We start from the raw sequence: 13,539 nt of genomic DNA, 5'->3' as shown, positions 1-13,539 counted from the left end.
CTTATCTCAAGGACTGGCTAATGAGAACATTTGATCTGGAGGGCAGGAGATCAAATCTGTCTGAAAATATTTTTCAAATATTTTTGTTGCTATTGTGTTGGAGACAGACTAGACATTTAATATAATTTCAGAGACTCTAACTAGGCTTGAGGGGTTTGAGATACAGGGAGATGTGTCTCTAATAAATATATGAAACAAATTTGACACAATTTAACAAGTTTGTTGATTTTTTTTTTTTAACAGAGCTGTGTTGGATGGGGCTACCCACCCCTGGAAGTGTCCAGGGAGAATTTAAGTGAGCATCTGTCAGGGATATTGGCCTTTATCATCTATCACCTGAACTACTGTGATAGTCTATTAATTGTTCTCTCTGCTTCCAGTCTTTACCCTCTGCAGTCCATCCTTCACACAGCTGCCAAATTGACATCCCTAAAACACTGTTAGAACTATAGCCTCAGACACATAACACTTACTAGCTGTGTGACCCTGCGCAAGTCACTTAACCCCATTGCCTAGCCCCACCCCCCAAAAAAGAAAAAAAACTATGGCACTGCCCTACTCAAGAAGCTCCAATGGCAAAAAGACGTACATGAACTGATGCAAAGTGAAGTGAGCAGAACCAGGAGAACATTGTACACAGTGACAGCAATATTATACAATGATCAACTGTGAATGACTTGGCTCTTTTCAGCAATGCAGTCATCCAAGATGATCCCAAAGCACTCATGAGGAAAAATGCTATCCACCTCCAGAGAAAGAACTGATAGAGTCTGAAGGCAATCTTTCTTTCTTTCTCTTTCTTTCATTCTTTCTTTCTTTCTTCCTTCCTTTCTTTCTTTCTTTCCTTTCTTCCTTCCTTCCCTTCCTTCTTTCCTTCCTTCCTTCCCTTCCTTCTTTCCTTCCTTCCTTCCTTCCTTCCTTCCTTCTTCCTTTCTCTTTCTTTCTTTCTCTTTCTTTCCTTCCTTTCTTTCTTTTCAAGTTTTCTTGCACAAAATGAACAATATGGAAATATTTTACATGATTACACATGTATAGCCTATTTCAGATTGCTTAACATCTCAGAAGGAAGAAGAGAAGGGAGGGAAGAATAGAATTTGGAATTTAAAACTTTGAAAAAAATGAATGTTCGAAATTATTTTTACATGTAAAATACAATACTTTTTTAAAATACAAAAAAGTTCCAGTGGCTCTTTCTTACCTCTAAGATAAAATATAAATTCCTGTTTGGCTTTTAAAGCCCTTCACAGTATGGTTCCAATTTACCTTCCCTGGCTTATTATACATTACTCTCCATACACACTATGTTTTAATCAAACAAGACCACTTGCTCATCACCGCAAATTAAGTTCAATCTCCCATCTCTATGCTCTTTCACAAGCCATCCACCTATGCCTGGAATGCTGTGCTCACCACCTCTGCTTTGTGTCATCCCTAGCTTCCTTCAAAACTTGGTTGCCATCTGCCACAGTGGAAAGAACAACAAACCTGGAGTCAGAAAGAGCTGAGTTCAAATCTGGTTTCAAGCATTTAATAACTGTGTAACCTTGGGCAAGCCACTTAATGACTGTTTGTCTTGGTTTCCTCATCCATAAAATGGGGCCCAAAATAGCACCTAACTTCTAAGGTTATTGTGAGGCTCAAATGAGATAAGATTTCTAAAGCACTTTGCAAACCTTAAAGCACTATATAAATGTTGACTCTTATTATTCCGCTTCCCCCTTTCCTATTTCAAAGTGCAATTACTTTGTTTTCTTAATTTATTTTTTCCCAGCAAACTAACATTTGTTTGTTAAAAGAAAAAACAAATCCAAACCCTTGGAAGAAATATGCATAATCAAGTAAAATAGATTCTCATGTTGGCCATGTCCATAAAGGTGTGTCTTACTTAATCCATTATTTCTCTGTTAGAAAGTAGATAGCATTTGGTCCTCTGGAATTGTGGATGGTCATTTCATTGACCAGAATTCTTAAAATCTTTCAAAATTATTCCTTTTGACTATGTTGATATTGTAATAGAGATTACTTTCCTGGGTCTAGTCACTTCACTTTGTATCAGTTCAGACAAGTCTTCCCAAGTTTCTCTGAAACCATAACCTTCATTGCTTTTTTTTTACTAGCTCAACAGTGTTCCATTACATACAAACTATAATTTACTCAGCGATTTTCCAATTGATAGGTGACTCCTTAGCTTCCAGCTCTTTTTTAATTCAATAAACATTTATCAAGTGTCTATGGCAATAATAAGCAAGTGTTTGCCAGAAGCTGAGCTAAGTGTTGGGGATATAAATGATAAAAAGAGACAGATCTTTCCCTCAAAGAACTTACAATCTAATGGAGGAAGAAAACACAAAAGGAAGCTGAAAAATAGGGGGGGGGGGTCATCAGGGAGTATTAAATCCAAGCAGAGTTGCTGATGGAAAATGGAGTTACCAGGAAGGTTGTAAGCCCTGCTTTGGAAGGAGTTTAGACTTACCAACCCTCCAATCAGAGGGACGAGGCAACTAAGAGTGAGATGAGAAGATATAGAGTATCAAAAACTGCATCATTCTTCCTGATGATATTTCAGGTAATCTGCTTATTGGGGGGAGGGAAGGAAGGCCATGTCATTCAGTGAAGTCAAAACCAAGGAGAGCTGATGATGGACAAAAAGAGCTACAATGAATATTTAGGTACATATGAGTCTTCTCCTCATTTCTTTAGGATTAGTCATGGTATCACTAAGTTAAAGGGTATGCAAGGTTCAGTAACTTAGTTTCAAACTACTTTCCAGAATGGCTAGACCAATTCACAGTTTGACCAACAGTACCTGTCCGTAAATTACTTTGTATTTACTGTGTATATAGTTTGCATTTGCTATGCAGTTGACGTGCTGTTTCTTATTGAATGTAAATTCCCAAAGGACTGGAACTTTTGTTCTTGTCCTTGTATCCCCAACATCTAGAAGGCTGCTGGAGCATAGTAGGTGCTTTATAAATACAAGTTGTTGAAAGTAGTATAGAGAATTCCTGCATTTGGGGAGAAGTCAGCCAGGACTTGTACCTCTAATTTATCTCCTTCCAGATAGGTTGTGCAGTGGATAGTGGACTGGACCAGGAATTAGGAAGACTTGAGTTCAAATCTGGCTTCAGTTAGTTACTAGCTATGTGACTGCGTTAAGTCACATAAAGTAAGTCACTTAAAAATTTTTTAAAATAAGCTTTTATTGATATTTTCTGTTTCTTATGTCACCACAGTTATCCCAAGTATCCCTTTCCCTCCCAGGAAGCCATCACATATGACAAAGTATTTTTTAAGAGAGTACAACCAATTGAATACATTGTAAATAATCTCAAAACATGTACACTGTGTGGTACCTGTGGACCTCCCACTTCTGGGAAGAGATGAGTTGGGGTTTTCATTTAAATTCTGCTTCTTTAAAGTTTGCTTTTGCTTCTTTGGTGTGTGGCCATTCTTTCCATTTACATTGATGTAGTCACTGTGTATACTGTTTTCTTGGCTCTGCTTACTTCACTCTGCACCAGTTCATATAGGTCTTTCCATGGTTCTCTGTACTCATCATATACATTTTTTACAGCAAAGTACTGTTCCCTTACATTCATGTACCACAATTTGCTTAACCATTTCCCACTGGATGGGCATCTACTTTTGTTTCCAATTCTTAGCTATCACAAAAAGTGCTGCTATACATATTCTGAAGTATATAAGGACTTTTTTTTTTCTTATCAATGGCTCCTGTGGAGTATAAGCCCTGGGCAAGTCATTTGACCTCTGCTTTGGTTTCTTCAGCTGTAAAATGGGGATAATGATAACAGCTATCTCCTGGGGTTTTATGAAGACAAAATGAGATAATATCTGTAAAGCACTTTGCAAAACTTAAATTGCTATATTTAAATAGCTGTAATCATTATTATTATTCCAACTCACTTTTCATACTATTACTAGGAGAATTTTCCTTAATTTTTTTTTGTTTGTTTAAGGTTTTGTATAATCTGTACCATCCTACCTTTCCATATTGACCTCTGGCTCTAAAATCAGAGGACCTGGGTTCAAATTTCACTTCTGATGCTTGCTGGCCTGGGCAAATCACTTAAATTTTATGTGTCTCAGTTTCTTCATCTGTAAAATGGGGGTAATGATGACACCTACCTACCTTGATGGCCTTGGCAAGTCACTGAATCATCCTGGGCCTCAATTTCCTGAAAGCACAAGACTAGATCACGGGTCCCTTCCAGCTGGAAGTGTGTAGACTATGCCACACAGCCAAAGAGTATTATTTACTATTCTCAGAACACAGGATTATATGCCCGGAATTGGAAGAAATCTTAGAGGCCACCTAACCCCACCCATACCTGAAAATGAATCCTCCTTAAAACATATCCACTTGCTACTATCCAGCTATTACCTAAAGACCTCCAAGAAAGGGTAATACTACCCACCAAGGCAACTCATTCCACTTTTGCTCTAGCAGTTAGGTAGTTGTTCCTTACATCAAGCCTACATTGCCTCAATTATTCATTGTTCTTAAATTCAGCCTTCTAGGCTCAAACAGAAAAAATGAGTATGTCTTCCAGAGCAGAGATGTCAAATTCAAGTGGCCCACAAAACTCTCCTGTGGGCAGAACCATATTAAAATGTAATTGGGAAATGTTTGACAATATAAATAAAAATACAGTTCAATGTAGATAATGTTAATTTGTGGTTTTCTAAGACAACATGCCATGCAGGAATCCCTTTCTATTTGAGTTTGATATCTCTTCTAGAACTACTCACGGGTAAGTGGTTAAGTCCTGAGAGTCAGAAGAAGAGTCAGAAGGGGAATGAGGCTTGATTGGCTTAGGCTTGTTCCTAGCAACAGTTCCATGGAAAAAAATTTGCCAACTCAAGGAGGTCTTTGAGACAGAGGGATTTCAAAGCAAAAAAGCCCCAAGTACTGAGCAAAGTCTCAGAGTGACAGAGCAGCTGAGGCAAGGTGACAGAATCCTGAGGGTCAGAAAAAAGCAGGTGTGAAATCACAAAAAGAAAAAATTGAGAATTTAAAAGAAATTAAATTACAAAGCTTTTCCATGCACAAAATCAAGGTGGGTAAGACAAGAGGAGAAAAGTGGTATTGGAGGCTAGGGGGGATTCTTTGCATCTACTATCTCTGAATGTTGTCTCATTATAATGACCAAGCTTGATACCGTAAGAAAGTTGGAAAATATGTACCTACCCTCTTTTTCACAAAGGTGTGTGGGGGAGGACTACGGGTATGGGTATGGGATATCATGTATGCTGATAGACAGGGTTGATATGTTGGTTGGTTTTACTGAAGTGCCTCTGCCGCCTCCTCCTCCTCTCTCTCTCCTCTTCCTCTTCCTCTTCCCAATCTTCTCAAAAGGTGGTTCATTCAGTAGGAGAAGGATATATTCAGAAATAAAAGTAATGTAAAAACAAAAGATATCAATAAAACTAAGTTTTAAAAAGGTAATTCAATCTAGTTCTGTCAAACTCAAATAGAAATGGGGCCACTGATCCATACAGAGGGATCCTTGAAGGCTGCACGTTGACTTAGTTTTAAAATGTAGCTGTCTCTGCTTTATTGCATTTTTATTTGTTTTGTTCAACGTTTCCCAATTACATTTTAATCTGGCCCACCCCTTTGGAGAGTTTTGTGTGCCATGAAGGCAGGCCAGTGTTTGTCACCTCTGATCTTATCCAACTTCCTCATTTTACCAGTGATAAAATGGAGGCTATTTACTCAAGATCACACAGACAGGTCTGAGGTTTGAAACCAGGCTCTTTGACTCTTAGGATCATAAATTCATAGACTTTAGAGGTGGAAGGGACTTCAGAGTCCATCTGGTCTAAGCCCCTCTTTTTTTTGTTTTACAAAGAAAGAAACTGAGGCCCAGAGAGGTTAAGTAACTTGACTTGTTCCTTGTGATTATTCAAGGTTACTAAACTGGCAGAACCAAATTTGAGACTTAGAGCCCTAATTCTAAATTAAGAACTCTTTCCAAAGAGTAGGTTACTAAAATGGAAGTCTTTCTTTTTTTCCTTTTTTCCCCATTTAATAGTATTTTCTTTTTTCCAATTACCTGCAAAGACAGTTTTCAATATTCACTTCCATAAGATTTTGAGTTCCAATTTTTTTTCTCCCTCCATCCCCAAGATAGCATGCAATCTGATATATGTGCATAATTCTATTAGACATATTTCCACATTAGTCATATTGTAAAGGAAGAATCAGATCAAAAGGAGAAAACCAGGAGAAAGGGGAAAAAAAGAGAAAATGGTATGCTTCAATCTGCATTCAGACTCAATAGTTCTTTCTCTGGATGTGGATAGCATTTTCCACTGTGAGTCTTTTGGAGTTGTCTTAGATCCTCGTATTTCTGTGAAGAGCTAGGTCTATCCAAGTTGTTTATTTCAGTGTTGCTGTTACTGTCTACAGTGTTCTCTTGGTTCTGCTGACTTCAGTCAGCATCAGTTCATGTAAGTTTTTCCAGGTTTTTCTGAAATCTGCCTGCTCATCATTTCCTACAGAACAATAGTATTCCATTACAATTCATATACCACAACTTGTTCAGCCTTTTCCCCAGTTGTTGGGCATCCCTTCAATTTGCAGTTCTTAGCCACCACAATGAGCTGCTATAAATATTTTTGTACAAATGAGTCCTTTTCCCTTTTTTGTGATCTCTTTGGGGTACAGGCCTAGTAGTGGTATTACTGGATCAAAGGGTCTGCAGTTTTATAGCCCTTCGGCCATAGTTTCAAATTGCTCTCCAGAGCAATTCACAACTCGGACAACAAAATGGAAGTCTTTCTACACCATTACCCTCCCTCTCAAAATCTTCTTTTCTCCATGTTAAACATTTCCACTTCCTTCAACCCATCCTTCTGTATAGTTACAGAGGTTTTAAATACACATCTTGAAACGGAACTGGATCTCTGATGTGGTAGATATAGGAAACTCCTGCTAAAAAGACTCCTACCAAGCCAGATGCGCACCTCCTTTGTAAAAGTCTTAGAAAGTTGGTTGGGGGGAGGGGGAAATGGGTGCTTAAATGCCTTGCCCAGGCTCACTCCGCGACAGAATTTGGACTTGAACCCAGGTCTCCCTGACTCACAGGGCCAGATTTCCATCCACCCCACCACATTAGGGTCACTCTCTCCACGTCCTCAACCCACTCCCAAGACCAACGAGTATGTTGGAAGGTAAAGCTTAGGGGAGATTTCTTTATGGAGAGGAAGGCAAAGCAACTCCCAGGGAAGAAAAGGTTAGTCACTGCTCTGGGCTCTCCACCTAAGGTTGTAGGCAAACAGGCCTCCTGGGCATACGGGACACGTGAGGTGTTGGCCTTTGCTCCCTGTCTTCACTACGTGAGGCTGGAAAAACAAGCATCCCTATCAGACCAAGTCTCTGGCAATAGCTACTCAAGGGAAAATAACATTTGCCCCGTGTTGGGGCAGGAAGGGCAGCTGGGGGGTGGGGCACAGGTGAAGTCAGGACAGCGCTTCACCGGGGTCCCTTCTACCTGCCCCGCTGGGGTCCTCTCCAGCCTGCCCCGGGCTGGGCGCAGCCTCTCTCTGAGGCTGCCCCGGTACCCCGCACCCCTCTAACCCCACCTCCCTTTCCTTGGCTGCGGAGAAAACCGGGAGCCCTGGAATCCGCACATGGAAACTCTCGTGCGTGGCTCCAGCCCGGAGCACTGGGCATGCTCAGTGAGCCCGGGCAGGTTTTTTGGTCGCGAGCAGGAAGCTTTTTTTTTTGCACTACATTCATCGGCTGCCAGGGGAAGGAGCCGCGGTTACGTGGTCGCCGCTGCCCTTGTCGGGGTGGGGGGGCCGCCTGTCACCGCACGGCACAACGCAGCGCAGCGCCGCGCCGCGCCCGGCCAGCCCGCCCGGCCAGCCCTTCCTCGCCGCCCGCGCCTCTAGCCTCCCGGGTCCTCGCCGCAGCCCCAGCCGCCGGCCATGGCCGCACTCGGCCACCTCTCCACCTTCGGCCGGGTCACCCACGCCGTGGTGCGGGGACTGCCTGAGTCCCTGTGCCAGCACGCGCTCCGGCGCCAGAAGGGCGACGAGGTGGATTTCGCCCGGGCGGAGCGGGAGCACCAGCTCTATGTGGGGGTGCTCAGGAACAAGCTGGGGCTGCAAGTCGTGGAGCTGCCGGCGGACGAGAGCCTGCCCGACTGCGTGTTCGTGGAGGACGTGGCCGTGGTGTGCGAGGAGACAGCCCTCCTCACCAGACCCGGGGCGGTGAGCCGGAGGAAGGAGGTAGGGCGGCGCGCCGGGGCCAGCAGAGGCTTGGGCTCTGCTGGCAAGGCTGGCCAGAGCGGAGAGACGAGGGAGGGCTTCGCAGGTCGGGGCGCCCCTCCCCGCGCGCCCGCCGCTTAACAGCGACATTTGCCCACTGTCAAGGAAGAATTGGCTCCCGCACTAGTTAGGAACTTCCCGTTTCTGGGAGAGAGTGTATATGAGGCAGAGAAACACACATATACATTAGAGAGAGAAAAAGATACACAGATAAGTTCATTGTCATTTTCCCCTGACTATTTGCAAAGGTTTGCGTGTTGTTCTGATGCTGAAGATCTTAGAAGTGTTATTTCTGCTTTCTTGCAGGACTGGGCGGGGTGAGTGAAAACCGCCCCACTCCATCCCACCTCCCCCCACCCCACCTCCCACACACATGTATTTTTGTTTGTTTGTTTGTTTTGCAGAGAGAGACAGAGAGAAAAGAAAAAGAATGTAACTCCCAGCTGTTTGTCAGGGAGAGAAGAGCCCGTGTGTGCGGTGTGCTCTTAAGGCGTGGCAAGCAGGCAGGCTGGTGGAATGATGGGAGAGGGACTTGAGGGAGATGCTCCCGTTTGTCACAATGAAGCAGAGATCAAGTAGCGTCTTGGCCGCTTAGGAGCTGTTTGGGGGCCGAATAAATGGGGGTGCGAGCGTGCTCACGGAGATCTCGGTTACTTTTACAATGCTGGCTAGTGAGTCATGCAGAATGGCAAAGGAGAGCGAATGAATGCAGATGGGGGGAGGTGTGGGTCAGTTTCGTTGGTTTGGTAAGTGTTGGAAGGAATGGGGTATATTTGGAAAGCTGTACTCTGTGTGGGGCGGTTGTGGGGGGTGTTTCTGTGTCTCTGTGTGTGTGTGTGTTTCAAATAGAAATACCCTCCGAATCGAGTTATTTTTTAGTCTCATTAAAAGCAATTAAGAGATTGTTCTGGTTGTGTGTTAAAGAGATAGTGACTGTATAAAAAAAAAAAGCCACAACAGCATGTTGAAAATTGCAGGGAATGCTTCAAACACAATATAGGTCAACACTGAGAGACAAACTGGGTGAGATTTGATTTTCAAATGCCATCTGGCCAGGGCTGCACCAGTGCCTACTCACAGCTAAGGCCCAAAGAAGTGGTTGCTGTTAGTATTCAATAACATTGCAAGAAACTGGATGCTTTCTTTCATATTGGGAGGTGGTTTTTTTTGTCTTTATTCTTTTCACACATTAGGGCATTGGCACGTGTTAAAAATGTTTGGTGGACTTTGGGAACCAAGTTATATCGATTTTACACAGGTGCTTCTTGTTTGAGAGGACATTACATATTCTTAGTGAATAAAAACAGTCCATTAATTAATAACCCTCTTCAGCAATCCTTTTCTCATATTTCGGAGAACAAAAAAGGACATCGGGTCTCATTTCTCAACCACTTGTTTTCCCTTTTGCCTCCCAACTCTTTGATTTTGTGGAGGCTGAAATTGAAAAAAGTTCGATACTAATGGAAACATTTCTGCTGTGCTCTTCACCAAGAGACGGGGCTGCATGTAGCTTGCGCTTTAGGAGAAAATAAAAACATTCTCAGGAGCTTTTCAGAATGGTGCCTGTTTGATGGTGGCAGTCCAATTTCTCTTCAGGAGATTGTTCTAAGGTACCTGTGATTTCCTATGATGGTGTCACTTTCCTAAGAAGAAAGTGGTCAGTGACCTCCCAACTGTTGAGTAATACATTGTAAGTTGACTTCATTCTTTCCTGTCCAGGTTTATATATGTGTATGTAAGTGTGTGTATACATAAACACATGCATGTATATATGTGTGTGTGTATATATATATATATATATATGTGTGCGTGTGTGTACATATATTATATATATATATACTTATATCCATTATGACTCTACACACACACAGAGTGTCATAATGGATTTATTTTTTATTTTGAGTTGCTCATGTCATTAATTCAATTACATGGCATTTTCTCCTTCCCTTTATGGGAAGTAAAGCTAATGTTTTGAATATTCAACCTAATTAATATGCCATGCTGCTCCCAGGGTCAGTCAAATGCTTAGAAATGGTCCCTCTTTCATAAGTAGGCTAGAGTAGGATGCCTGCCACTAAGGTGGAGACCAAGTGGCTAGAATGTGGAATAAAAGCAGTGAGTAATAATATTCCCAGTTGGCATTTGTTTGCTGTTATACAGTTACAAAGTTACAAAGGTAGGTTGCATAAGAATTACTCCCACCATTTTAAAGATGAGGAAATGGGCTTCTCGGAGAGAAATGGTCTGTGTTCACATAAATAAATGGCAGAGCAGGGATTTGATCCTAGGTCTTCAGACTCCTAATCAGAGTGAAATATCCTGTCTCTTCAGTAGATTAGGTGTGTTTGACTGAACAGAGATATTGTTTAGACATTTGTCCCTACCATGCCCCTGGCACCTAAGCAGTGTATTGCACAGAATAGTTGTCCAAACTGTTGTGGGTTTTTTTTAAGTAATGAAATGTCTGAACCAGTCCAGCTGCTAGGAAAAAAAACCAAGACTGACCTCTCCACGCATCACTGTAAGGCATCTGAGTGCAATGTGAATGGAGAAATATTACCTATGTGATTCAGCAATAGCCGAAAGTACCATTTTTATGATTTTAAAATAATTCAGGTTATTCAGATTATATGGTTCTATACTAGCCATCTAGGTGGTTTGGTGGCACAATGGATAGAGAGCTGGGCCTGGAGTCAGGAAGACCTGTGTTCAAATCTAGCCTCAAACACTAGTTGTGTGAACATGGGCAAGTCACTTCACCCCGTTTGCCTCAGTTTCCTCATCTGTAAAATGAGCTGGAGAAGGAGATGATAAACCACTCTAGTATCTTTGCCAAGAAAATTCCAAAAAGAGTATTGAACTTTGGATATGGCTGATATGACTTAACAACATCAGCTATAATGCCTCTAACATCAGCTATAATGCCTCTTCCTTCTTCATATTTGGGATTTTGCCTGAACTACCATTCAATATATTCACTGATGTTTTAGTACAATTGGGATTTACTTCTACCTGAATTTCAGTTTTATGAGTGTAATCTCTTAGACTGTATTTGAACTCAGATGATCTGCATTACATCTGGGTGATCTTCATTTGGGGAGGCTGATGATATTCAGCTTACTTATTTATTCCTTCCTCTTCCCTCTGAAGAAAGCCCAATCTCTCCTTCTTCACTCTGAAGAAAGCCCAATCTTTCACCCTAGTTTGAAGACATTTTGTTAGTTAATAATGATTAAAAGACAGTGTGGTGGAGTGGAGAGAGAGCTGATCTTCAAGCCACACAAATCTACGTTTGGGTCCTGCCTCTGACACATACTGACTGCAACTCTGGACAATCACAAATCACAAGCTCTTGGTGTTCATGGCAGTTCTCTAAGATTGGCAGTTTTAGAGAATGTAACGGTGTACATTGGCAGAGGAAATTTGCATAGTGGGTAGTTACCCATATCAATGAAATCACAGGTCCAGTCTCTACCCATTTGGTGGAGGAGAGGAATAGTAATTCCTCAATAACTGATTGACTATTTGTCAGTTTATAAATTACTTGAAAACAAGTTAGCATGATGGATATCCAATATCTTCTTTTTAAGGACAAATGCCTATGTTAGGGATTGGTCCTGTGATTTCACTGGAATAGGAAATTCCTTCTACCAATACAAGTTGACATTTTCTCTGAAACTTAGTCTTAGACGGCTTCCTGAAAAAGAGAAGTTGAGTGAGTGACTTGCCTTTTTCAGAGGTCAGAGGACCCTAACCGCAGAAGAGACAATGTGAAGGCACTTGGCTGCCTGGTGAAAAGAGATGCCAAAAGGGAGAGACAATACAGAAAGGAGAGGGGAGAACCAGGCATGAACAGCAATAATAATAATTTGCACTGACCACTTTGTATCAGATATTCCACTTGAAACCAAATCTTCCTGGTTCTGAGGCCAGATTTCTATCAATTATACCATACTGCCTTTTAACCATTATTAACAACACCAAAAATTCTCCAACCTTGTAAGATTGGATTTTCCTAAGAAGTATGAGGTAGAAGTCAATGAGTAGGTGAATTTCCATTTTTATCTTCATTAACTTTACTCCGTGTTGGAATTACTTGGTGATATTCATACTTTTGATGATATAACATTGACAACATTTAAAAGATATTTTTGAAATAGAGCATTTTTAAAGATAGGCGTGTATTCACCCTGTTTATTCACTCTCTACCATCGTTCTGAATGTCAAATCTTTTGAAATAAATGTTTTAAGATCTGATCTAACACACCAAGTTACATTTCACAAAACCTTTTAAAATCATGATTAGTGGTCAGTGCAAATTATTATTATTGCTGTTCATGCCTGGTTCTCCCCTCTCCTTCCTGTATTGTCTCTCCCTTTTAGCATCTCTTTCACCAGGCAGCCAAGTGCCTTCACAATGTCTCTTCTGCAGTTAGGGTCCTCTGACCTCTGACAAAGGCATGCCTGAGGGAATAGGGAAGGGTTCAGAGGTGGTCAAAGATGTAGCTAACTGGCTGACCTTGAGATAGGGATTCTTCACCACAGAGACCTGTGCGTCAGACCTTGGACAGCTCATAGCTCTGCCCAACCCAGAAGACTCCCCCAGAGACACAGATAAAGTAGGGCCTCACAGAAACAGAGAAAAAGCCACATAAGAATAATGCTTCTCTTTTCTATCCCCTCCTACCACTCAGGCAATCAATCTATTAATCATGATTGATTGAGGCCTACTGTGTGCCAGGCACTGTGCTAAGTGATGGAGAGTTCTTACCTGGCTTACCATTTTCCTTCTCTTTAAAGACAAAGCCCCTGCAATAGCAGGAGTCACACAGGTAGCACCACGGTGGAATAGAGGTTGGTGTAATCTTCAAGTGTGCTGGGAACATCTACCGCCTAGTGGCCGACCCAGTTTACCTGCCTTGGCTTTCTTTCTTGGGGATGAGGAGGGGAGAAGGGGACTTGGGGTTTAGGGGCGGATAGTGGAAACCCATTTTTACTCACTTATCAGGGACTTCATATTGCATGTCTCCTAGGATCATCTTCATTTTTAGGTAGGACATCAAGAGAAGAAAGCAATGCTTGGACCTAAAGGAAGAGTTGCTAATTATGGAGTTTTGGTATCAATGAGGAAAATGACAGTCTACACTTGACTGGCTCTGGGTTTATTCTAAGAAAAGCAGGACTATTTTGGCCCCCATATCATCGATCAAAACGAAATGGTTAGTTTATCAGATGTTAGAG

The 13,539-nt window shown here is 41.9% G+C and overlaps 1 protein-coding gene across 1 annotated transcript in view; it reads left to right on the top strand.

The window, feature by feature from the left end:
- Positions 1-7,728: 7,728 nt before the first annotated feature.
- The window catches only part of DDAH1 (dimethylarginine dimethylaminohydrolase 1), a 207,765-nt gene continuing 201,954 nt past the window's right edge, over positions 7,729-13,539 (top strand). Inside the window, exon 1 of the mRNA XM_020988738.2 lies at positions 7,729-8,259. Within this exon, the coding sequence (XP_020844397.1) occupies positions 7,957-8,259 (303 nt within the window). The 5' untranslated portion in view covers positions 7,729-7,956. The remainder of the gene's footprint in view (positions 8,260-13,539) is intronic.

This window comes from Phascolarctos cinereus, unplaced genomic scaffold (genome assembly GCF_003287225.1).
Source record: "Phascolarctos cinereus isolate Bilbo 61053 unplaced genomic scaffold, phaCin_HiC Scaffold_5;HRSCAF=322, whole genome shotgun sequence".
Taxonomy (NCBI): Eukaryota; Metazoa; Chordata; class Mammalia; order Diprotodontia; family Phascolarctidae; genus Phascolarctos; species Phascolarctos cinereus.
The sequence above is the reverse complement of the archived record's forward strand: the minus strand, read 5'-3'. Positions and strand labels throughout refer to the sequence as shown.